General features: G+C 44.3%; 1 protein-coding gene across 12 annotated transcripts in view; it reads left to right on the top strand.

Moving 5' to 3' along the window:
• LOC142572159 (pregnancy zone protein-like) overlaps positions 1-26,270 on the top strand; it is a 154,359-nt gene that overhangs the window by 87,266 nt on the left and 40,823 nt on the right. For all 12 annotated transcript variants that reach the window (XM_075681072.1, XM_075681074.1, XM_075681071.1 and 9 more), the window contains exons 3-9: positions 12,349-12,439; positions 14,161-14,324; positions 23,405-23,584; positions 24,175-24,230; positions 24,420-24,489; positions 25,217-25,330; positions 25,641-25,725. In XM_075681072.1, the coding sequence (XP_075537187.1) occupies positions 12,381-12,439; positions 14,161-14,324; positions 23,405-23,584; positions 24,175-24,230; positions 24,420-24,489; positions 25,217-25,330; positions 25,641-25,725 (728 nt within the window). In that variant the 5' untranslated portion in view covers positions 12,349-12,380. The remainder of the gene's footprint in view (positions 1-12,348; positions 12,440-14,160; positions 14,325-23,404; positions 23,585-24,174; positions 24,231-24,419; positions 24,490-25,216; positions 25,331-25,640; positions 25,726-26,270) is intronic.

The raw sequence follows: 26,270 nt of genomic DNA, 5'->3' as shown, positions 1-26,270 counted from the left end.
GCTCGCCTCAAGGCAGCACGCAACATTCGAGCAAACATAGCTTACAGAACGCTCAACCTGGCTCTGCGTTAACGGCTTCGCTGAAGACATTTTTTTCCCATTTACTTTTCCTTTGTTTACACTACCCAAATACCTTTCGCGTGCGCAGCGTCGAGTTTTCAAGGTGTGAGGGAAGGGAATAAAATTGCTAACGCGTACACTTGGGGATCTCAGGTAATTTCACCGCATTAGTTTTCTCGCGACGGAAAATAAAACGTTTTGATCTTTCTTTTTTTCGGAAGGCACCAAAATTTTAGTATGAATGCACCTTCCTTCGCTGCGTTTAAGCGTTCGAGGGATCGTGGCGGCGGTGTTCAACGAGGACTGCGAAGTGTGCGCCCTGTAATTTACCTAGTGACTTTAAATGTAAACAATGACTGTAGTTGCACCAAGTCATTTTCTTCGTCTTACGATTAAAAAAAGAAGAGCTGGAGGCACGAAAGCAGCTCTTCTTTCAGCGGTAAAGTTTAGCGAGACCGATGCTCCTTATTATCCATCGTGTTCTGCGAGTACGCGACTGCTGTTGCAGTGGAGGCCATTAATGAGCATCAGATAATTTCTATAGTCCGAAGGTCCGTTATCTGCACTCGCACTCGTTCGCTCGCTTGTCAGTTGAAGATTCGAGAACCGCTGCACCAGCGGCGGCCTCCTTTCCGTTTCGCCCGGCTGTCACTTGCATTCGCACGAGCGATTGTACTTTGCGTAATTAATTGTTACTGCTGGCGTCGTCGCGTGCGTTTTGGCCGGCACGGTCTTATTAAATCAAATTCGTGCCATTGTTAAGTGGGCCACAGTCAAATTAAAATCGCAGTCGCTTCATTGTTGCGAGGCACGTGTACTCGAGGGACGGAGGCTCGTTTATGAAAAAGAAAAAAAAACAAAGAAAGATTATAACGAAAATTTCTTTTTGCGCTGTCTTTCTCGCAGAATACGAATGCGGGTTGCAAAAAGATAAGTAAACGTACATACTTTGCATTAAAATCGAAGGTGCAAAGTGCTCTCTTCTCGCGCAATCTGATCCCGGGGGCGTATCTCCAGGGGATCCGAAATAACAAAGGGAACGCTCTTCTGAATGAACTCTGGCAAGAGACAATGCGCGGGAGCCACCCGGACAAAAATCAGTGGTGCGAGAGGTTGCAGCGTACTTGCCTGTCGAGACAAGAGAGACAGAAACGAAGAGGGTACAAAAAAAAATAAAGAAAAGCGGTCGTGAGGTTGATACGCACGCGGGGAAAAAAAAAAGAAATAGGGGGATATGTAGCGCACGGGTTTTGAGAACAATACAATATCGCTACGTGCATGCTAATTGACATTCATTTAGAAACTGCCTGCTAAGAGATTGAACTCGAGTGAGATAAGAAAATAAGAAAAAATAAAAGATTGGCGTCGATATTAGCACTCAGTTCCGGCTCCAACAAAGTACTATCGTACTAGTGAACAGCCATTGCGTTAGGGGCTTATCAAAAACAATTCAGGACGGCAGGCATCGGCGCGCCACAAAGCGGTTAGGAAAGCGCAAGAGAGCGCAAAATTGAACATACACTGGAAGAAAAAAAATATTGCATAAGGAACCATCTATAGGCTATAGTTTTATTTACCTGAATGCTTCTGTAGTTAAACGCATCGTCGTTAGGACACGACCACGGGTCTCTAGTGCTGAAGTTACGAATCGAGTGTGTTAATGACGCACATCACCTCGAAAGACACGAAGGTGCGCCGAGCCCTTCATACCTGTCTTGTGGACGCCACAGCGAGACGCTTAAGCTCTTGCTGTTGGAATGTCCCACTTCCCACAGTTGCAGCTGTGTGCTGCCGAGGAAGTTCCAACAGCGTAAATTGGCCCGAACAGCGCTTAATTATATAGTTTTTCCGAAAGGCCGTGCGTCAACTTTGTATGAGGCTCGCATAGCTGTGCTGGGATCTTTGTCAACTACGGGGCTAGATACTCGTCTCTAGTGCTCCTTCTCTGCGTTTCAGTGTGTGAGTGTGTGATGCGCTGTTCCTTCCTATCTGTTATTTGCTTGTTTTATCAACTTCTTCGTTCTCTCTTCCTTTTTTAAGCCCTCTAAAAGCGACTGTTTGGGGTGCCGCTTTTAGGAGACAACTGATAGCCCACTTTTCCTTCTCTCTGTGGTGTTAACTTACGTAATTAATACTAATAGTATTAGTTATTTCCGAGTCGTTCTTAAGCCATATAACTGTGCTGTATTGTCTTGTGCCTGCGTTATGCTAGCATACGATGTTACGCCCGTTGCAATGAGGAACACTAATAAATAAATAAATAAATAAATAAATAAATAAATAAATAAATAAATAAATAAATAAATAAATAAATATAATGCAGCGCAGCTAGCTACATTGTCGCATTACTGAAGATAACGACGGGTTAGCGCGACGATTTCGTGTTCGTCATTTGGGAAGCTTTTCGTTCTGTTCGCGACCTAAGATATGCTATTTAAATAGGCTGCAGGACTTTTCCATCACCCATTTTTTTCGCGAATCTCAGTTATTTATCAAAGCGCGTTATCTCTAGGGGTAAAAAAGTATAATTTCTCTCTTTCTCGGTGGTGCCACATCCGGGTGTTATAAGAGACACTAGGGCGGAGCGACTGCTGGCTTTGATCGCCAGGCTAAACCTGCCTGTTCGTACAACCTACAGCCACCACACCAGGCGCAAGGAGAAAGCAGCTTGCGCCACTGACTGTGTGCAAATGGGGAAGTGCCAGTAGGTAGGGGCCCGGATATACTATCAGAACAAGGGACAAGAAGTGAAGAATTTAGCTGCAGAGAAGTGAGAAAGTCGGCATCAAAAGCAGCCACGTGCGAAGGAAAAAGTGTATTGAACAGAATAAAACGATAGCGTGCATTAAGCGAGGCGCGTTGGCTACACAGAAGTGAAGAATATGGCAATAGGGTGTGTCCCTACATTGCTTCAATACTAATTGCATTAACGTCGGCATTCATCGTGAGGTGGGTACCGCCGTAGCTTCTTCTTTTCTTTTTTTTTTCGTGCATCTCTGTTCTCTCGCTGCGCGGGTTTTCGGGAAAAAAAATAACTGTTTGCCTTCGGCGCATTTGGGTTTCAAGGGTGTGAATATTGAACGATCTAAATATTCCCACGCACGCGTTTTAATCGCCTTATACGTCTAAGTATGAACTAGGTCAAACAAGCGCGTTCTTCCTGTTCATAAGCCTTCCTTGTCACATAAAGCTACTGCATGTGCGCGCGTCGAAGCTCAGCCACTTCTATCTTCCTTTTAATTTTTACTTCATTACGACGCAGAGGGCGCGTCTGTCACAACGAATACTTAATCGTTTCAGCAGATGGCGTTTAGAATTTAAAAAACGCGGTAAAAGAAACATAATGCATTGCATAACACATGTAAGTTTAATCATCGGTGTTGCGATCGTTTGGTATTAAATAACACCGAAGAGTGTGTTGCAGGCGAAATGTTGCAACTTTAGTCGTGGGGATAGCACTGTGCTAGGACGCATTTCCCCGCGGTTTTTCTTAGGAGCATTTGGAAACCACGCCACAACCTCACCCACTTGCTTGTGGGGTGGAAGTGGGTGTGAAAATGTCTTATATTTTACATACGCAATTGCTCCATCCTCTATCGGTAGTTTCATCTCCATCTAGGGGGAGGGGAATGGGAATGGGAATGAGTTTGTAATTAGGAGGTGCGTTAAGAAGCGCACTAGAAGCTGTAATTGATATATTCTACGAGGGAATGTCTGATTCGTTTCCTGTCTTGTCTGCTGGGTGGTTAAAAGAGAAAGACGAATAAATGAAGGAAAAATTTTTGTTCCGCATGGTTAGCCTGTATTCGTAGCAATACAGATTGCCCCGTGCCTTTCCCTCCCTCTCTCTCTCACTTTGACGGGAATCGTCCAGATTGCCATGTAAGTGCATTTACTGCCCTAATACAGTGTTCTTTTGCGACCATTGGACGAAAGAGAATCCGTTACGTGCGCAGATGCTTCGAATATTCAATATCGCTGAGGTACGGGAGGTTCCCGACGTAGAATGAATAATACCAACTAGCAAAAGAAGGAAAAGAAAGGAAGCAAAAAAAAAGATGAAAAATGAAGTGTGCTTCCGCACTTCCTACCATAGCTGTCGTTGTTGCGGAAGGAAATTGAGGAAACGGCAGCAACGTCGAGCTGCTAGCTAGCGCTTGAAAGGGCACACGCACTCTGCATAACAAGAGGGCCCACTCCAGTGATACGCCGTCTGGCGGTGCCTTCAGAGACGAACTTTGATTCGCGCTAGCGGTAGTTTCACGATGGTTTCGTTTTGTCTTCTCTCGTATACCGGAATTATTGTTACCGCGTGTAGTGTGTTTACTGTTCAATCTGACAAAGACAACAAAAAATATGGAAACAAAAAGGGGGGGAAAAGACGTCGTTAGGCAACATCAAAGGGGTAGGTTCGCTAGACCTGCCCGCGGGGAGGATGACCGGGTTGTGTAAGAAAGGGAAATCTTTGAAATAGGGGAAGGGGGGGGCATTGTGAAGCGTCTTGCAAAGACTTCTAGACTTGCCTGCTCCATAATGAAAGAAGCGAAGAGGGGCTAATGGCGTGTACGACGAGTTCGCTGAAAAACAGTGATAAGTGCGGGAGTAACCGAGGCACATTAAAGGCCATGGTTAAGACACTCGTACCACATCACTCCGGATGAAGAAAAAGGAAAGCACGCTCTTTATCCTTCTGCACCAGTCCGCTGTCCTCTGGGGCGTACGCCTCTCGCGTGTTGGCTTAGCTGTTTCCAAGCCAGCACAGAATGCATGGGATCGTGGGTGCGCTGCTTTGGTGATATAATGCGTACGCGTTCGGTATATTTCCGCCCATAGAAAGCAAGGCGTTTCGCCTCTCACGGGCTTTCAAAAAAAAAAACGAGCACCTCTCAGTGCATGCCGGTGATTGTATGCACATAGTATGTAGGGGGACGTGCACTTCAGGGAACCCTACTTCTCCCTTTGAAGAGGCAGGTAGAAATATTCATCTCGCCTTGCTTTTGCTTTCAGTTTTTCCTTGGATAAGTGGGCGCCACTTCCCTGCGAAGCCCTAGCTCGTAATTGCGTTGGAGGGCAAATAGCATAAGAACGCGAGCTGAGGGCTAGCTCGACATGCCACCTTGCATCTCCTGCTAATTGGGTTTGCTATGCAGTGTTGCGCTTGCCCCTTTGCGCTAGTGTAATGTGTCCAGGCGCCTACAGCAGTTCGTTTTGAAGATAGCACTATGGGGAAAAGGACGATGTGATCATTTTCTTTTGTATATTCTTTTGCGTTCGCTGTCCGCTCTACTGTTTCCGGTTCTTTCTTTGCTTGTACATATTGTACACAAATATTATTTTTTAGTTTCCTCTTGTTTCCTGACAGGGAAGCTCTTAGGTCACTTTTCGGTAATGACATACAGAAAATGTCCGAGCCGAGAGTGGCGGTCGTCAGGAGGCCTTCGTAGGTATTATTTTCTATGCATGGGCCAACATTTTGCTTAAACTTTGGGCCAATGAGGTTGGCAGGAACGAGGTGTTCTGTTTCTGCAAGATTGCTCCTGGCAGCAAGAATATCTTGGGAATCAGCATAGGTGTCCACTTCTGAAGAAGCGCGCAAATGTGTTTTTATGTTTGTAATATTCAAATGAGAGGCCTGCGCCAAAGCCAGTGTTTATATGTCTTCACCCTTACCTTTTTTCTTTTTTTTTGTCTCCTTTTCATCGTCCTTTCGTAGGCATTTTTTAATTCTAGTCGCTCTTAGTCGTTCACGGAGTGTCAGCACCTTCGCTTTCACGTTTTGGCATGCACTGACCGCGGTATTGTGTTGGGTTCTTGTTCGAGTGTGTAGGGGAAATGGCGTTATGGCGGGCAACTTCTTCCATCTTTTCCACCAGCTAGCCTTAATATTAGCACGAAAATAAGCATTTATAAACCGTGTGCCACATCCGCGCAAGAGGCAAAGCTTTCCCGCTTTACACCACAATAAATATCAGCCACAAAGGAACTCGGCCATGCTTCACAGATGGAGCTTTATTACTAGTACCTCTAGAATACAATTTATGCCTATGAGACATGGGTGCGGAAACCGCTCCTCCCCCCCCCCCCCTTTTTTTTTTTTGCCAATAGACATCCCGAGTATTTCATATTTCAGGATCTGCGTTCTCCACTAACCGCGGTGGCTCATGCGACAGTAGTGTTCAGAACCCGAGCACGAGGTCGCGGGTTGGGTTCCCGACCTCGGCGACAGCATTTCGATGGAGGCGATATATAACATTTGTCTACGTAGATTCGGGGTCCTTTAATGAACTCTAGGTGATCAAATTCAACCCTTAGCTTTGCACTGCAGCGTCTCCTATTGCACCAGAATTGATTTGGGAAGTTAAAGCCCGCTCACATATTGTATAGTCACTCCTATTTTGTATTGTTATTCTTGCTGAACAATGAACAACCGACATACCGTTGAAGAGAGCGTGTTGGAATGGCCAGAGGCTGTTTGAAAGCATGGTCTATTTTGTCGCCATATGAATATTTATAACAATACAGTTAAAAAATATCGCACCGCAAAACATGTTTTATTTTGAAAACTTCGAAAGGAACTCCAGCTTAATTTCTGCCCAACACACAACGTTCCCGTTCCGCGCTATGGTTCTTTTTTCCCTAAACCCCCAGTTCAGCACCTGTCGCCCCAAGGCCTTGCGAATAGGAAAACTGACTCCTCCCTACCTCAAAGGAGAGGGAAAAAAAGAACTCTCGGGCGGAGCTGGTCGTGCCAGTAAGCGATAAGCAAACAAATCGTCGAGCGCTCGAGAACCACGAAATCTACCTTTGAAGCTTTGACACACATATTTTGTTTTTTCCCCTACCCGTTCCCGGCTTCCTGCCTTCTCTGCTCGTCAACTCATGCATGCATGAACGAAAGTGCCTCTCCCTCACCCGCCCTCTTTCTGCACTGCGGTGCGGTTTCTACTTCCGAAAGGCTGATGGGCGAGTTAGGGACCCATCGCATCGCCGCAGGCCGGAACGGAAATGTTGCAGGATCGCCACGAAGAGACGTGCATAATTAAGGGCTCGGTCGCCCTTTACTCCGACACATCGCTTTCCTCCTCTTACTTGGCTGATTTGCTCTCTTCTTTAGCGGGTCTTTTGCCGCACAGCCGGCGGGTAGCATGGAGTCGCGCCCGCTCTGTATACAGGAAATGTGGGCCCGCAGCTGCGCCGAATCGCGCGAATGCACGAATCGTTAGAGGCCTGCGGGACATAGGTCGACGCTGGGCGATTCCTTTGTTTTTGTGCGTAGACGTCGAGACTCTCGATTGTACTCGTTGGACGGCCTTCTATTGGAGGCACGGTTTCCATGGCGACCGGCCGACGCGATCAAAAAACGATCCTACTGTGTCCGGAAAGGATGGGAAGTGGTTTCTTGCATCCATAAACAGGTGAGAAACTTTCCCGTAATGAGAAAAAAAAAGCCGGCCGAGGGCTTTGCCGGTGCGGAAAAACAGGACAAGAACACTAACAGGCACGAACAAAAGTGTTTCTATGCCGCGAAATATGCTTTTTTATTTTTAATTCTGCCTTTATTTTTTGTCCTATCTGTAATTCGACACCGCGTGATGTCACGTCATTGTTAGTGTTCCTCGCATGGAAGATGCGCATGCGCCTACTTTTGTAAAAATATAACGTTTTTTTCGCTCAAAATAAACCATTCGGCGTTTGTTCGCGTTCTGCCTTTGCTTTTGTCCACTTTCTACGCGCCGTCTGTTCCATGGAATCTGAGCCCTAACTCGCCCAACAACAAGCTTTGCTGCAAAAAAAAAAATGCAGTTTTAGCGTCAGTGGGTAGCCGTGAGTCTTTCCTGACAAATCATTCAGAAAATTATGTCTACCTTTTTCCCATTTTTCCTCACTTGGTTCGCAGTTATTTTTCAGCCTGTATTGGCAGGCGTCCACTTGGCAATATGTATTCGCACTGAATCTTTAACCTGCTCTCCTCGAAGAGATCTGAGAGTTAATCAATCTTTTGTACAGCAGATCGCCCTCTTTGCTCAGTATTGAAATATATAATCTGTCTGGCCAGTTCGGGACTTATGTATATAAGTGGGCTCTGCGAGGCTGACTGATGGCATCAGTGAATAAAGTTTTACAGCAAAAGCTGTATATGACTAACTTTCCGTAGTTTTTTCGGCGTCTGGCAGCAGGAAAACACTTAACGATTTCTAACAAACCCATACACAATGGGTTTCATTGTTTGCTTTGTGTATGATCCCGTACGGGTGCAGTGCGGCGGCACAGATCTCGAAATGAAGTAGAGATTAGAACACACGCCGTCGTAAATAGCGCGTTGTCAAGGTCACCGCAGTATATAAGCACGAGAGGTATTGGCATTGATGGGGCGGACACGTATAGTTCGTACATCCAAAGAACAACATGCGTACGAGGAGCGCTGGAGGGAACAGCAACGACAATGTAAACGACGTCGGCGCGAAACGACCACCAACGAAGAACGTTCCCGCGATGCTGAACGAACAAATGAAAACCATTCCGCTCTGTGAAGATGGAATGGCAGTGAAGGCATTTTGCTTTTCGTTTGAGAGCTCTGATTGTTGTCAGCTTGCGCTGCCATTTCATGTTGACAGAGTGGAATGGTTGTAATTTTCTTATTCTTAAGTTTCGAGTTAACTAAGCTTTTTGCATGAGAACGTGTTAGTTTTTCGTATAAGAGCTGAAACACCATTCAAGAAACGAGCTTTACCGCAATTAAAGCTTGAGTTGAATAGATGACTGCACTATAGCTGGCTGGGAAATTGTTGCCGCGGGCTGTTTGACACGTAGCAAACACGCCTTCACTGTGCTAAACGAAACATGCCGACAATACAAAAAGTTGCTGTCTGCGAGAGGCCGCAAGTTTTTTTAATGACATGGTGTAATAGTAGTGGATGGTGCCTTTATGACGCCGGTTGCTCCTCGTCGTTTGCCAAACAAGATGCTGCCACAAAATGTGTCGAAATGCAGCCAGACATTATTTTTACAAGGTTCTGCAGTTGAGTCCATGAATCCATAGAATATAACTATATACCCCTCTACCTCCCCCTCCATCCCTCTCATCCCCCCATCCCCACAGGTCAGTTACGTAAGTGAATAAAAATACTTAAAATTATCGGAAATTCCCAGCTTCGAAGACGACTGGACGATACAAAAGTACGCATACATAGCGTATACTACACAACCACTGGCGAAATATAACAAGCTTAGAATTACATGACAGATATATCTGTCAGAGAACAGTGAAATGTAATATAAACCTGAGGTATTGATATTTTCGAAGAAATATCTTCATTCGTAGTATTAATAGGCTGCATGAACTAAAGGCTAACCTTCCATTGTATGCATGCGAACTAGTCACCCGAGTTTTAGCACTATTCACTCAAGCCAAATAGAGAGAGAGGGGGGGGGAGATATGCAAGGAAACTCAAAGCAACGAATCGAAGAACAGGGATGTAAAACTGAGTGTTAAAGGCATGTTCAGCACCCGTCAGACCTTATTGCATTGACAGATTCGGAATTCTATTCAGAATCCCGGCCACGGCGGCCGCATTTCGGTGGGGGCGAAATGCGAAAACACCCGTGTACTTAGATTTAGGTGCACGTTAAAGAACCCCAGGTGGTCGAAATTTCCGGAGTCCTCCACTACGGCGTACCTCATAATCAGAAAGTGTTTTTGGCACGAAAAACCCCATAATTTAATTTTTTTTAAATCTATTCAAGCTGACCGCTTCCTTGTTTGCACCTTCCGCCCATTACAGTGTCGTCACATTGTAGCGTATATACACGCAAACAACGCGACCAGCCATTATCACAGGGGCGTCGATGATCAATACAGTCGGGCACGTGGCCATACAGAACAAGGCGGGCCATTAGTGACCTGCGCCGAGCAAGGATGGCTCGCTAATGCAACCACCCTTCGCGTCATGTTTTCTTTTTCTTCCGGCCACAGCTTTACGCTGTCATGCAGGTACAGCAATGTAATTAGGCCAGGCGCATATGGGGCCATGTTGAATGAGGGACGATGGTACGGTCTATAGCAGCCGCTTCCAATGCTCTTCGAAAAACGTGTAGATACGCAATGAACAACGGCGCCGATACTTCCTGCCACCTTTGTTTTTGTCACGGCTGGTTTCATCCTCTGTCCAGGCGCCACAAAGGAGGCTCCTACAGTGCTTCTTTAGCCGCAGCAGCTACCCATTGCTTTCCAGGGGTTTACAAGGGCTTTGTCACCCGAGCGCAATACGGAAACAGGATTTGACGCCGAGGTGCCCGGCAACCGCACCTACACACGCCGCGACAGAGCGTTATAAATTAGGTTTCTAAGTCCGCTCGCCACCGCTGGTGCGAAGTGCCTTTGAGGTTATAGCCAGTTCCTTCTGCTTTTTTCTTTTCTTCTTTTTTCATTTTTTGGTATTGAAGAGCCTGCAAATCGTTGAGCGAAAAATTTTTTGCGCATGGGTTCGCACGTCCAGGACGAACATGAGTCCTATTTTCTGACCCTGATTATGTGGGTATTTCCCACTGTAACCTTCATTATTAGTGTATAAAATCGCTGAGTGATTTCAAATAGACCACTTCGCGTTGTCTGTGAAAAGTAGTATTTTCCCCTTTCCGTTAATGCCGTCCCAAAAGTGTAAGCGTATTATCTTAAAAGTACACAGAACTTAACCTAATTGTCCGCAGAACAAGCGCCTTTATTCAACATAATACTGCTACGTAGTATTCGATGATGATGATGTGGACAGTTAGATTTAATGGGACGTAGCCATAAGGGGCCTCTGGCTGATCTGAGGAGCCCGACGTACCTTGCTTCACGCTGGCTTCTGCCAGTGCTTGCTACCCTTGTAAATACACCATGCAAATAGTTTACCTACTTTGCTTCTACGTAACATTTATTTGGTGAATGTGCTGGGCACTTCCAATGACAGAGCTTCACAGCGGACTCCACCTCGAATCTACCACCATGCCGCCGGGTGATGACACGTCGCCGGCAGCTACGTCTGCGACCTTCACCCAGTTTATCGCCCTCTCACAGCCCCGCGACGCCGCGACCTTTTAATGGGCAAACAGCCTTGACGTGGATGAGTGGCTCAGCATGTACAAACGTGTCAGCAAACAGAATAGTTGGGATCCAACTATAATGCTGGCCAACGTCATATTTTACCTAGGCGGAACCCCTCGCGTCTGGTTTCGGACCCACGAGGACTATATCACCTGCTAGGACACATTCAAGCAGCAGCCCCGCGACCTTTTCGGCAACCCGTTTGGTCGACAGCTTGCCGCCAAGAAACAACTGGCGATACGTGCCCAGACGTCCACCCACTGAGCCTTACTTGTCGTACATGCAGGATATGCTGGCCTGCAGGTGTCTGCGACCTGACCAGAGATATCCGACGCTGACAAGGTCGTCCACATTTTGAAGGGTATTTCAGACGACGCGTTCAATCTGCTCGTCTTCGCCAACGTGACTACCGTTGACAGTGTAATCAAAACGTGCTGTGGCCTAGAGCACGCGAAATGCCGGCGCACCTCGTCTCAGTTCAAGCGTCTACCGATACCGCTGCAACTTCGTCCTGCGAGGCAATTTCTCGTCAACCATCCACATCAGACAACGTGAAGGGCATCGTCCGCCGAGAGATCGAGGCAGCCTATCCAGCTTCGTATAAACCCACGGTATCCGACACCTCGACGCAGGCTGTTTCCTTGGTCCAGCTTGTTGTTCGCCAGGGATTTACGTACCTTAGCCTCCTCTCTACTATCTGCGCCATGAACACTCTTGACGACCCCCTAGCCTCCGCGGACAGGCCTCGTCGCGGGCCGTACGCCTTTCATCGTTCCAGAAACCTGTCGGAATGGAGAGCAGCCGACGATAAGCCCATCTGTTTCCGCTGCAGCCGCGCTGGACACATTGCTCGCTATTGCCGCAGCCAGTGGCCCTCTCAGGCCCATAGACCATTTCCCACTTCAATGTTAAGAAAACCGCGTATCGACTAACAATGTTGACCCCGTCGATAAAAGAGCAACTAACCCATACGCCGTTGCTGTCCGCGACCGAGTTGGACAAATGTAGGAATAAAATACTGCCTTGATTAGGAGTGTTACAGAAACTGAGCTATAGCGCTCGAGTTGCTCGTTGGTGCCTTTCAGCGGGCAAGTACAAGTGGGTAGCACATACTTCAGTACGTGCTACCTAATGGCCGAGTATATGTGCGATGTTACTGCACTAAGCGCAACAATAACTCCTTCTCTTCTTCATCTTCGCAGGTGACGGCAGCTGAAGGACTCCAAAGCCAGAAATGCAGTGGGGCGCCTTGGTTTTATTCCTCGGTGCTGTTGCATCGCATGTTGCTGATGGGTAAGCACCACGATAAACTTCACGAGGAGCTCTGTTACGCATCGAACAAACAAGCTCACTACTACTATATTACCTGACGCTTGTGATTATTTAATCGGTATGTGGCACCCATCATACGCGAAACAAAATGAAGTCTTTTTCTGTGAAGTACCTAAACATTGTTGGGCTCACTGAATGGAATATATACTCACCCGTTTCATAATGGAGAAGTAACAAACTGAAGGAGTCGGCACTCCTTTCACAGTAAGCTGCGGTACGAAGAGCAAATAGGCACTGTGTGAATCCGTAGCTCACTTGGTGCTCAGAGGCAACGATGGCGCTCTGTCTTTGGGAGCGCGATTTTCTCTTCTTTCTTTGTAGGAATAGTGAGAAATATAGAGTGGCATTCTTTTAGCATTCGTACGTTCCTACGTGCCTTTGTGTATGCAGGGAGGGAGGGGGAGGATACGTTCCACATAACATATTTCTCCGAAGCCGTGACGTGGACCACATAGATGTTAAATCAGGAGAAACATCATTGGCATTGCACTTTTTTTACAAAGACGTACCCATCAGCAAAATAACTTCATTTAATTTCTTGTTGAAGTAAGCACCTCGCGCCGTGTTATGTAGATATGTGTGAACGTTGCTTGTCAATGGAAACTGCATTTTGTGAAAGAAATGACAGTGAAGTGAATGTAGAATCATGCACTGTGGCGATAAATAAGGTACTGGGCTATTATAAATGATTCATTCGTTTTGAAAAGGCTATATTGTCAAAAGTATTACACGTGCACACTTGAAAGATATATGAAAAGAACCACAAGCCCACCAAGTTTATACACCCTCTACAAATGTTCCGTATTTGGCCCTTTAGTAACATTACAGACGTCCAGACGATAATCGTGCTCATTCCATACATCTTGTAGCATATAGTCCTGTCAATTGTCTGCACTGCAACACTGATTGCTGCAGTGGGGGAACGTAAGGATTGCAGTAGTGGGGGCACGTAAACAAGGTCCTTAACGTTCCTCTTTCCTCCTTTTACAATTTTTGAATGAGCCGAATTGTAACTAAGTAATGGATTTTTTCGAGCGAGGTCGGTATTGCCAGCAAAATTGATCGTTTAATACAATATGCAGATCCAGAAACTGCAAGCGACCCTTACTTGCCATCTGAAATGTGAATTTGAGATTTCCACCACAAGTCTCAAACATGTGAAGCGTATTATTTGTTGCTCTAACGCCCCCTTCCCCCTCCTTTGTGGCACGTTTTTTTAGTAAAACAAAGTAATTATCAACGTATCTAAATATCTTTGCAAGCTTAGCAGTGTCGAGAGATGATGCAATATGCTTGTCAATATAGGCTAAAAATATATCGCTTAAGATCGGTGCGTTACAACCAATGCAAACACATTATTTTTGCACAAAGCTGCCATTGCATAAGATCGCCACTGAAGATGAAAGATAAAGAAGCAGAAATACAGTAACTCAATGTCTCGACGCAAAAACAATAGGATTGGTCCAGACTCAACTATCAAATATACGCCCAAAACTGACCTCGTACATGCATAAGTGCACGTACAATGTAGCTTGTAATAATAAAATATCTATTATGTGTCAATGTAATGCGAAAGGTTACTAAACCTGCTTTGTACGTGTCATCTTCTTTTGATTAGCTGCATGAACCGCTTTGTTTCTTTTTTTTTTTCATTCTCTCTCTTTCTTTTCTTCCTTACACAGCGGCTACATCTTCACGGCGCCGAAAATATTGCGTAGTGAAACGGACGCCCTGTTTCGACTAACGCTCACCGACGTCAAAGAAGATGGCAAGGTCACCGTCCGGCTCCTCAAGTACAATAACGACAGCGTAGTCTTGGCGGAACAAGAGTACGACATCAAGAACGGTGCGCTCGATTACCCCTTCCATCACAGTGCTATGCCATGCTTGTCTTATTCTTGCTAGTGCAGTCTCTTCTACTTTCCTCTCGGGGGTCCACGTCTATAAAAAGTAGAGTGTCGAAGAAAAAAAAAAGGACGTTCCAAGGGTTTGGCACAAATGCATCTACAAAGTAGCTTGTAACAAGAAAACCTATTTGTTTCATCTGGCGTAATTACGGCCGTAGCTTTTTCACAGGCACTGCAGTCCCTGAACATCCAGCCACTCTTGTCGCTTTATAATATCGAAATTCTAAAGTTTCTGCACTCGCCATTAGCTGCGTTTCTGTCTTTTGCGATTGCAGTCATATCATACTTGTTAAAGAAAGAAGTACTCGCAGTTTTCATCCTATGAACCTGATGCTCTTTTTTTTTTCATACGAACTGGTTGAAAAATATTTTCTGTTTCCATTTTTTTCCCGCGCACGATAGAACACTGTACTTCAGTGTCGTGTACTCTTCGTTCATGTGATCGCTTGCCTGTATCAACTGAGCTTCAATTATTTTTTTGTATTTGCCTTCTTTATGCTAAATCACGGTCCTCTACTTCTTTCTCACTCCTGTTACAGCGCTATAACAGGGCTTCAGAATAAATAAATAAATAAATAAATAAATTAATTAATTAATTAGTTAATTAATTAATAAGTAAATAAATAAACCAAAAAACAGCTCATCCCCGTACTCCTACTCCACCTCTCTGCAGTAGAAGTTATACGCGTTTCATTTGAGATTTATATCATTTAAAGGGAACCTATTCGAAGTCATAACATTACCACAAGTATTTTTTTTAATTGTTTATTTTTTTTATTATCTTCTGCAAAATTAACCCTATATTACTTGAATTACCATCGGCGCTCGCCCCGTCAAAGTTATCACTTCATGTCCAGAAATCTTGGACGTTGCCCATGCAACCATTGTTCAAACTTCACCACAATGCATTAGCGCATCACTTTTAAAAATGATATTTCAAGAAGCCACCATAATTCAGCAACGTTTAGTTGGCAACATTGAGAGAGTACGCCTTTTTAATAATATGCGTATTTACAGCACTTATCCTTAACTTTTCTGCTGTGTTATGGCAGTGGTTTAATCCTGACCAAAATTCTGCTCTAACATAGCAAAGAAGTTACGGCAAAGTGCCGAAAATACGCATCTTAATAAAAAGGTGCGCCTTTTCGCCGTTGCAAAGTGAAAGTTCTTGAAATTTGGCCCAGCCGTCAGAAATTTAATTTCTTGAAAATGTTGCCCATTGGGTTACGCTGGTGCAATACAGTGGAGTTTGACGGATAGCCGAAGACGCAATGTCCAAAATTCGTGGACCTGTACTGTGACTGGTATTTGAGCCTGAGATTTCAGATTTCGCGCTAATCAAAATGTTTCGCAGCATTGTGTATTCAGCAGTTTATTGAACAGCACCTTTCCTGTAATCTCTCGTTACGTTCTAAGTAAAATGTAAGCCTACTTGACTGGATTTACCATTTTCTCACACTAATGAAGGTTATGACTCGGCTGGAACGTTAGTTACGCCTACATTTATTATATGTGTCCTTTTCCACGGGCTGCATATTGCACCAGATTCATTCAGAGAGAAAAAGCGATATATATATATATATATATATATATATATATATATATATATATATATATATATATATATATATATATATACATATATATATATATATATATATATATAGTAGGCAAAGAGGAATTCTTCAGGCTACCTTTCAAACGTAAAGAACTTGAGTGGTGCTACAAGGTAAACAGAACAAGTATTTACTTTCAACAGTTTCTATCGGTGGACCGATCTTCATCAGGGTTTACAAAAAAATGGCAGTTTGGCCCTGGTAGTGAAGACACCATACCGGGTGTCCGGTCGTTCTCACATGCATCAAACCGAGAGGGACAGTTGGGACACTTGTGACAGTAAATACTTGTCCTGTTTACCTTGTAGCACCACTCAAGTTCTATATATAAATATATATGGCGAAGTTACTGTTTCCTGTCTAAAACGACACAGACAAAGACATTGATATATATATATATATATATATATATATATATATGGTGAAGTTACTGTTTCCTGTCTAATAAGACACAGACATTGCTTCTTCGTTTGTTTTACAAAGTGCACTACGGATAAACGAAACTCGTTTTAATAAGAAACAAGAAGACCACATAAACAGGACAAAAGTGCCAAATTTGGTTGGCCACCCATAGGAGCAATCTTATTACACTTCCTTTAAATGATACACTTCTTTTTGTGAACTCCCCTTAAACCTCTAGACCCATAATTGCAGCTACCTCATCGGCCGTCACAGGTCATATCGCACACGCGTAGATGTACAAACATGTCAAATCGTGATGCCAAATAGCCAATGAAATCTAACCCATCAGCTAGTTGCCATGTCGCTGCATTGGTGGCTTCTCTGCGGCGTTCACGTTGCCTAGATTTCGCGTTCTTTGTGCGTCTAGATGGCGATATTCAAAAAGCGAGATTGTATGAACAAATACCGCGTGAGAAACAAGCTGTGATATTATGCGTTGCATATTGCAATCACTCAGTTCAGCCCTTCTTTAAGCAGAATACAATAAAGACTTTTTTTTTTGCCGTAGTGACATTAAAACACTCGACGCTTTCGAAACAATATGGTTTTTCCTTATTTTTTGGGTCCTTCGCGTAAGCTATGTTTCCGATAAACGGAACTCTACTTTCGGTCCTTTCGGTTTCCCTTTAAGCGGAGTATATCGCATAATACGATGCTTTGTCCGGATATGTCTGTGGCACAGAGTGCATTTGCGCTCCAGATTGAAGCGATGTTGCGTTTTCGGAAAGACCTGGATCTCGTTTCATTGCTTCTTTTTTTTTTGCTTTCTTTCATTCTGTCTTAGAGTTGAGCAAGAAGTAGTAGTCAGGCGTGTGTGTTTGCGACGGCAATGTAGCGTGGCATCGAGACAAGCGGCAAGTAAGAGACGTCCTTGTGACCTATGTGCCTCGAATAACGGGAATTCCTCCGAGAGCGTGAGAGAACGATCGGTTTTCAGTTCGGAGAGTTAGCTATAGGTTTACCAGACCGCATACGCCTGTTCACGTTCGCTTTGCAGAGCAGAAGTCGCTGTGCGAGGTACGCTGTAACAATCAGTTGCGTGTGTTACAAGAAGGCTCAAGAAATGGCGCCACGTGACATAACGAAAGAGCGTGTTCACTAGATGGCGAGTTGTGTGCGGGGTCTGATTACATTGAATTAAGCCCATAAGCCCATTCGCGCGCACGAAAAAGGCAAACAAACAACAAATGCGAAGACAACGCTCAGAAAACGGCGGGCTGGCGGAATTCTTTGCGTCCCGCACTGCCTCAGTCCTGACAAGTTCGCTTTGCTCCGCTTTGCTCCGCTTCCTGATTACCGAGAAGCTTCCTCTGAAGTGGTTCTACTTTGCGGAACGCAACGATGAACTCGAGTGCCGTCCTTGTGTGATTCTCCAGCGTTTACCTTCCCTCTCCAAACAGCCCCTCCTTGCCTTGATATTGTTTCTTTTTCTTCTGTTGTTTTTCTTCGGAGCACTCAAAATGCTGCTTGCTTGGCACCTGTTACGCCTCTTCGGTCCACTACAAACGCGGAGATGATAGGATTAATGTGTATCATGTCTTTCCTTTCTGTCTTTAATTTTTTTCAATTTATGGAAGCGCTATAAGCGCCTTTGTTGTCAGGTGTCGGACTTTGGTACCACTCTCCTCGCCCTCTCCCTCCCCCCCCCCCCATTTCCTTTAAAAGCTACTTTTTTTTAAAGAAATAATACAACAGCAAATAAAGAAGGCTGGTTGGACAAGCACTGAGCGCGTAAGCAGTGTTTGATAAAAGCGTGGTCAGCTTTTTCCTCGACGAAGTCGGATCTTGTGCTACGTCTTTTTGTGGAATAACTAGAAGGTTTCGGGAACATTTACACAAGATGGCTTTGGGCCAACTCCCAAGAATTGCTTCACTGCGCAGACTGTCGTCGCGAATAACTCGTCAACAACACAACGCAAAAAGTCTTGTACGTGATTGATCAATGTGAAATGAAGCAATTTGAGTTCTAGGCCACTGTAGATAAAATGGTGTAACTGCTTTCTTCTTAAAATGAAATTAAAAAGGCCACGTACTACTTTCTTGCACGCGACAAGTACTTAGCACGCCACGAATATTCAACTCGGATTCCTGTTCGGTTTGCAGTAATTGTTTGTTTGAAAGTTGACTACTTTTTATCTTTCACATTTGCGCCCCCAGTATAACATAGTTGCCGCTTAGATCTCAATGACACTATCTCAGTATTGTCTAAAAAAATACATTAGTGCTGCAAACTAAAAGCGGAGGTGGTTTCAAAAACAGGACTGAACGCAATCGTCAACTGTGCCTTAAAAAAAAAAATGCTTATAACACCAAGATACTCCAACTACCGAATTTTTCGAATTATAGGGCGCGGTATATCTACCGGAGCAGACTACACCTCAGTATTTGTTTTTTTTTTCAATATCGCTAGCTATACAGTGTGAGAAAACCTGGACTTTCAAAATTTTCTTTTTACCCACCACGAAAGAAAATTTCCTTTTGCGTAGTACGTAAGATGCGCAGAAGAAATGCAATAGGAAGACGAATATTTTTCTTTTCCGGCCTCAATTGCCTACTGTGGACAGTAGTGCGGAAATTACGGTATAATATATCCGGTTATCCTCTAAATCATGTCGACGAACAGGTTTGCCGAAAGAACACGGACGCCGCTTTGCACATCGGAGGAAACATTGGACACCTCGAGCGTACACGTTTGCGGGCACTCTCTGCTTCCCGCACGGAGACCGATGCAGGAATCGCCTTGATGTTCTCAAAGCACAACGGGCTTTTCCCAGCTTCCTACTCTGGTCCAACTGTGTGCGGGGCCCTTTGTGTTTTCCCTTAATTTTTCATCTTGAACATATGCGACGCTGATGTGTATTAGAGAGGTTTTTTCCTTCTTTTTTTTTTCTTTTTTTTAAGCGTGCTCTACTATAGAAGCTTGGTTTTAAAAAGCTGCAGCTGCTTCTGTACTGTCCACATCTGTGCGCATCGCGCAATATTTCATTTGTAATATCTTAGGGAACCCTTAATGTCGCAAGTTATCGGTTAACTAGACATTCTAACCAGCGGAATGTTGTGCAGAAGATCCCGTAAACTTGGAGACGAATAGCCGGATAGAAACGAGATTTTGTCACACAATATATTACGTATACGACGGCGCTACATGTTGCAACCTGTACAGCGAGCCGACACTTTCTCCCATGCGACCTCGCCTACATCTCAATTACGCCATAGAAGCTTACCCCGAAATATATTAAGCGCCTGAACTACGGCAGCAGTTTTAATAAACGATGATCCTACTCCGAAGCACGAGAGTAAACTTACGTATGGTTCAGGACGGAAAGAGAGAGACAGGGAAGCTGGGCTTTCGGAGCTACAAGGCTGGCGTGGGCGATATTTCACCTACTGCATAAACTATGGCTGGCACAAGGAAGCCCGTCTCTTTATTATCTTTAGATGTTGGGAGTTTTCTTTTTACAAGATTTAATCTGGCTCGTCGGAACGCCCATATATCGCCGAGGCACTCAGGGCTTAGTGCTCGTTTTAGCGGGCCTTTGTAAGAGATTAAAAATACATTCCGCAGTAATAGAAAAGAAGCTCAGAAAAAGGCTTACTGCCGGTGCGCACAGCAATATGCAAATAAATTTTATAATGAGTAAGAGGGTGTTTTTACGACATGCCCCTTTTTGTGTAGTCGTGTCTCTTGTCTTTCTTTCTTGCTTGTTGACTGGCTCGTCTGACGTTTGGCATTCATTAGGTTCGGAAGCATTATGTTAAGAAGTGTTAGTATGTCAGAAATTATTTTATTGGGTACTCACCTTACTCATCCTTTCTTTTCTTTTTTCACAAAACGCTGTTGTTAATGCCGACTGCTTAAGCGAAATTTCGTGAATGTATTAGTGTCAGCGTCAGCAGAATGCCCACATTGATCCCTCTCTTTCTGATAGCTCGTTTGATGTACGGTACACCTGCTTTTATTCACGCCGATATGAAGCGAGGCTTCAGGAAGTATTCACTATGCAGGCATTAATCTCTCAGGATTCTCTGGTGACCGGACGTTCCGCTGGCATGGCAAAAAAGCAAAAGCATAGTAGTCGGCACTTATAGAAACATAGAACTAAGCCGGGAATATTCCTAAGTTTGTCATGCACGCTGCGATGGACGCTATGTACTCGATGTGTTTTTTTTTTAGGTAATCAATAATGTTCTACAATATTGTCTTTCTACAGCTGATAACACATGCAGAATTGCAGGCTGCTTTCGCTGTCATCTACATCTATTCCATACGTGCACGTGGTAACAGATCTTTCACAACTCTTAGTTGTTGCTGTCTATTCCTTACAGGAAGGGTGCATTAATATAGGTATGTGCACATCCACCACATTAATGCAATGAATCATTGAGAACCTTTACACAATGAGCAGTAAAATTGACCAACACAGTCCACAACCTCGCCGGAAACGTTTTGTCGGCGGCACTGTCCCACCAAAAGACAAACTGTGGTTGCGAGAAAAGTATCGACGATTTATTGGCCAACAGTTCGAACAACATTATGTCGCCCTAAAGAACATGGTGGATGCAACTCGAAGCGGCAGCTGATCGCATTGATCCAATTGCACTTTTTGTCGCTAAGGCCCTCTACAATCGCAAAGCATTAGAGTGACACTAAAGGCAAATATTAAGTCAAGCTAAAATGATAGCTTAGTGCTCGAGAAAACCTACGGAGTCAATATCATCGTGGCCAGAGCCTTTGTAATTGAGAAATTGAGGCAAATGCAGGGTACGAATAGAGAATGCCTAGGGACATTCAAGTACTAGCCGGTAACGAAGACACTCCTTATTATATTTCCTTAACTAGTACTCTAACCCTCCTAATATAAAGATAATTGTATTGCATTATAAGACGAAAGAAAGTGCTACTTGTCCAGTTCTATTTCAATAAAAAAAAAGAACTCATTGACTTTACTCTTGACAACGACGCGGGCGGTCTTGAGGTTTTGTTTTCTCCTCTCTGCGTCGCCCGTCCTCTCGCGTTTCCATAGTTTCGTTATCGCACGATGTTGAACTGGTTTTGCTGGTTCGCGAAACTCGCACAGACAGGAAGTAAAGAGAATGCCACGTCCATGTGACGTCGCGAGATTCCTGAATGGTCCACGCCACTCCACATAGAGCAGCTGCGGCGGCGAATCGGACCGTTGGTCTTGGCCCGGTTTCGCAGTGGCGTGTTGCGCAAAAAAAAAAGAAAAAAAAAAAAAGAAAAGATCGTAGTGCCGTCTGTCGGGAACCGTTTCACTCACCGACGGGAGTAAAGGGCGATGATGGCGTATGCGACATCACCACTCGCCGTTCGGGGGCAGGATATTTGAATTGCGCTAAAGGCAGGCGGACCCTTCAGACGGAATTTTTCCCTTAAACTGAATCTATCCTTGACACAAAACAAGCACTGCGATGTTTCTGTAATGGTATTTGAACAATGCAACTCGACTTAGCACTTGCGTTTAGAGTCCCTCTAATGACGCAAGCGATTGAATGACAGACGTCTTCGCTGGTCACGGGGTGATGCGTGAGGCAATAGGGTAGATGCGGCTTCACCGGGGATAGACGTAAAATTCGTTAGTAGCACCAATGCGCGGTACAATATAGAGACACGCCTGCCGCATGTTTTAGACGCACAATTCAGAATTTCCTCATGTTAGAAGCTGTTGTAGAGAATCCGGTTAAATGCACGCGGTGTCCCCTTTTTCAATCGCTTCGCGAGCTCGTCAGTGAAAGGTAATGAGCGGCCAGAAGTCGTGCGAGCTGACATGCTGTGCCAATTTTGCTTGTCTCTGTATTGAAACAGAGAAACAGAACCGGCGGATTACTTCATAGCACGCATTCGAACACGTGCATTGCAAAAAAGAAAGAAAAAAAGTAAAAAGAAGGAATTCAACGACAGGAAAGCTCGGCTAAACTTGTCGCCAACACACTGTCGATTGTTCTTGTAGCTACAGCCAGTCACAGTCAGCAACGTCTTTCTTTTTTTTTGTTTCTAACTGCGTATGTTGACCAATATGATGACTAATGTGTTGGCAAGTATTTTGGTCAATTGGAAAAAGGTTTTCGCAGCGCGAGCAGGCACTTGTGGAAGTCATCCGCGCATTCTTTGATTGGCCTTTGTCATCTCCGGCTGGCTTTGGCTGGTTTTTGAGACTGCTGTCAGGCGGCATTTCTGTGCGCTTTATTAATGTATTAAAAAGAAAAAGACGAAGGCAATATGCTTTCACCCGCAGCAAGCTGATGCAATAAAATTTTCGGTTTGTCGCAAAGTGGCAACGTCAACGAATAAATGGAAATAATGCTCAGAAATAACTGTCAGTTTCAGCGGCGAGTGCTGCTTACGCTGTCAACTATTCCTTATGATAAGGTGAATACACTATCAGAACATGGAATTCCGACTTTTCGAGCGTTTTTAGGGAATGCTTTACACCGAAATTTCTTAAATGCATAATGTTAGTGCGGGTATCTCACATTCCCAGGAGGATTTTTATTATGAAGGCCTAAAGGCAAACCTGTGCATTAATATACTCTTAAAGCTAAGTAACCAGTACTTTCCAGGCATAGCTACATGACTTACATTCATGACTGTGATGTTTCTCTGGAATATTTAGCCGGTTTACTCACAGGCTACAGATGTCGCCTATAAGCCATGGCGCGCCGCAGCGACTGATTCGATATTTCCTGTCCCTCTGAATATCCCACACGTGATTTCCATTCCCGAAAAGTGCTTTCCTGCGTCGAGACCTTTCACGGCGGCGTGCCTGGTGCACGATTTTCTCCGTCTACATTATAGGTGTACTACAAGGGAACACGGTAGCGCCATATAGCACGTCAAAGATGTATATGCTGTTTTCACACTGACACCCTCACCCACGACAACACCGTTTGAAACATGCTCCGCAAAACCTTGTTGTGTGCAGGTGAAAGTGCCTTTCTACCGTTCCGAGTGCCCGAGCATCTCGACAGTCAAGCAAAGATCGAAGTAAATGGAACTTTCGGAAGCTATGTCTTCGGCGACCGGAAGGAGATCGACTTCCAGAAGTCCAAAAACACTGTTCTTGTCCAGTCGGATAAGGCACTATACAAGCCGGGGCAGAGAGGTAAGAGCAGTGTTTTCTTCCTATGTGCCTGTCTTTTTTGTTAGTGTGTTCATTTTTAGTTCTGGCCATAGTGTCTTATATAAGGGCACTCGGCTTGGTTCCTATGCCTAGCTGCTGAGCTGGTGTCATTCTACAGATAGTAAAGTTTTTGTGTTCACTAAGCACGTTCTCATAAAGGCGCGGCATAACGCAATGTGATGTTAAACCCCTACTCAGTTTTCTTATAAGCTGGTTGGGCTTAAAGTTGCGCCTCGGTATACACAGTTAAAGAGCTTCCGTATAAATGCTAAATGGTGGCTGTACCCGCATCTCCACTATCATCATCATCATCAGCAGCAGCAGCAGCAGAAGCAGCAGCCTGTTTACGCCCACTGCAGGGCAAATGCCTCTCCCATACTTTTCCAACTACCCCGGTCTCCACTATAAATGTATTCAAAAGAAAATTATGCCATTTTGGCGTACGATATTACACACCCATCTATTACAGGGTGATGTGCAAACCACGCGTGTGGAGATTGATTAATGTCGAGCTGTCCTGGCGCGTGGAGAAAAAACACTAACATAATCTAACGATGAAATTTGCCTTTCAGTTCAATTCCGCGTCCTGCCTATCAATAACGAGCTGAAGCCTGTCACGGATGTCAAGGTAAGCGCTAGGATATTATAATTCATGCACCGCTATATGGAACGCTTTCTTTAAGCTAGCGGTAGCAATTTCTTGTCTATGGCGTAATTCTTCAGGAAGGACTTTTTTTTCCCCTAATTCCGCACTTTGGTGAAAACAGACGAAAAGGAAAACGCTCAGTCGTGTATTCTGCTTTGTTTCTCCCTTTAGGCCACCATTTATGTCACGAGCCCCAGCGACGTTAGGATAGCTCAGTGGAACGATGTCTCTTTTGAAAAAGGTAAGCGGAACTGATGTTGTTGAGATCCTGGTACACCTTAATCTTTTTTGGGGAGTTGATGTGACGATAGCAGCATCAAGACAAAAGAAGGAAAAACATGCACACTAGAGAAAACACGCATATCATTTGACCATTCAGATTTCAACAACCAACAACCAAAACCTTTGATGATGTGTATGAAGACGATACACAATATCTGTGTCAAATAAGGCTACATCCTCCTGCATTGTTGGGAAACAGTGCTTTCCACGTGATCAGTAAAATTCTATGTGAATCATCCACGTTACTTTGCGCAATTCTTGTGATTCGACCATTTTTTTGTGTGTGTTGCAGAAACAGTCAGAAAGTGCTTTCTTCCTTTGTTGGCACTAAAGTTTCTGCCAGTATCATGATCGTCTTAATTATTATCGCGCAATACATTGTCAGTAGTACTAAAAGACAAAAGCGGTATTAAACAACAGCGACAGCAGCAAGAACAACACCAACAGCAACAAAAACAACTGAAAGCTATGTTTTTCACTGCGGTAATTGAACGTGCACTATTATTTATGCGTTTTTGTTCCCACCATTCTATTGCTCTTATTTTATCTTTCTTTCTCTCTTTGTCAAAATATACCTTTCGCGTTTCATGCGTTCTCTTTCAAGTCATGTTTGCTACGTCGTGCTAATCCAAAGCTCAATACCGGTTAGAGACCATTGCAACGTATGATATTTCTTTTTTACATAGGCATCGTTCAGCGAGATTTCCAGCTCACAGAAGAGCCTGAGCTGGGTCTGTGGCAGATCGTCGTCGAACTTCCCACACAAACTGTGAGACAGCACTTCGAAGTTAACGAATACGGTGAGTCCTAGTACATGTTGACCACTTACGTAACAGTATGCCCTTTTCCGGTGATAGGCATTTCATTCATTTACACACTATATATATATATATATATATATATATATATATATATATATATATATATATATATATATATATATATATATATATATATTGATTTGTGTGTGTGTGTGTGTGTGTGTGTGGGGGGGGGATTGTTGCGCGCTTCTGCCCACCATAAAGCGTTTCGTTTTCTTCTATGTTTAACTGTTGCTAATTAGAGAATGGTTAAACTAAACGTAATCTATACTATTCAATTTTATTGCAGTGTTGCCAAAGTTCGAGGTCACCATAAAGCCGCCGTCCTACGTTCTCGCTGATGCCAAGGAAATCACGTGGAAGATTTGCGCCCAGTGAGTCCGCTTATTATGTCCTTCCTTTTGCGTTCTCAGTACGGCAGGTTTAGAATGGATGCCGCACTGTTACGATTATTATTATTTTTTGTGTCGTTCGAAGTAATATACAGACGTGTATTTTTTATCAATTACACCGAAAGTGTACTCGCCCAGCAGAGGTTCTTCTCTTTAGTGACACTGAGGGTGGACTTAGATTATCTAAGAAGGCGATAGGAGCAGCGTGGTCAGACGTAATAGTTGATAAAACAGAAGACCGCAGACATGTGATTTTCTCACTTAAATTGACGCATCAAGTATTCCACGGCAAAGTCGAATCGGCAGTGCTTGACATTGCCGGTTACTGCATATACTTCCCAAGGTATGACCTACACTATTCTTAACTTCTGAGCTGCGACGAAAAGCGACGTGCTGATTATTACATTCATATTAATGCATATTATTATGCATTACTCTATGCATGTATTAGAGAAGCACGTTAGAACTTGGGGTGCTAGTTTTATTTTCGCGAGCAAATAATATGTCAGTCAAGCTGTTCTCAGAGA

Source organism: Dermacentor variabilis, chromosome 2, assembly GCF_050947875.1.
Source record: "Dermacentor variabilis isolate Ectoservices chromosome 2, ASM5094787v1, whole genome shotgun sequence".
Classification (NCBI taxonomy): domain Eukaryota; kingdom Metazoa; phylum Arthropoda; class Arachnida; order Ixodida; family Ixodidae; genus Dermacentor; species Dermacentor variabilis.
This window is presented reverse-complemented; position numbering and strand designations above follow the sequence as displayed.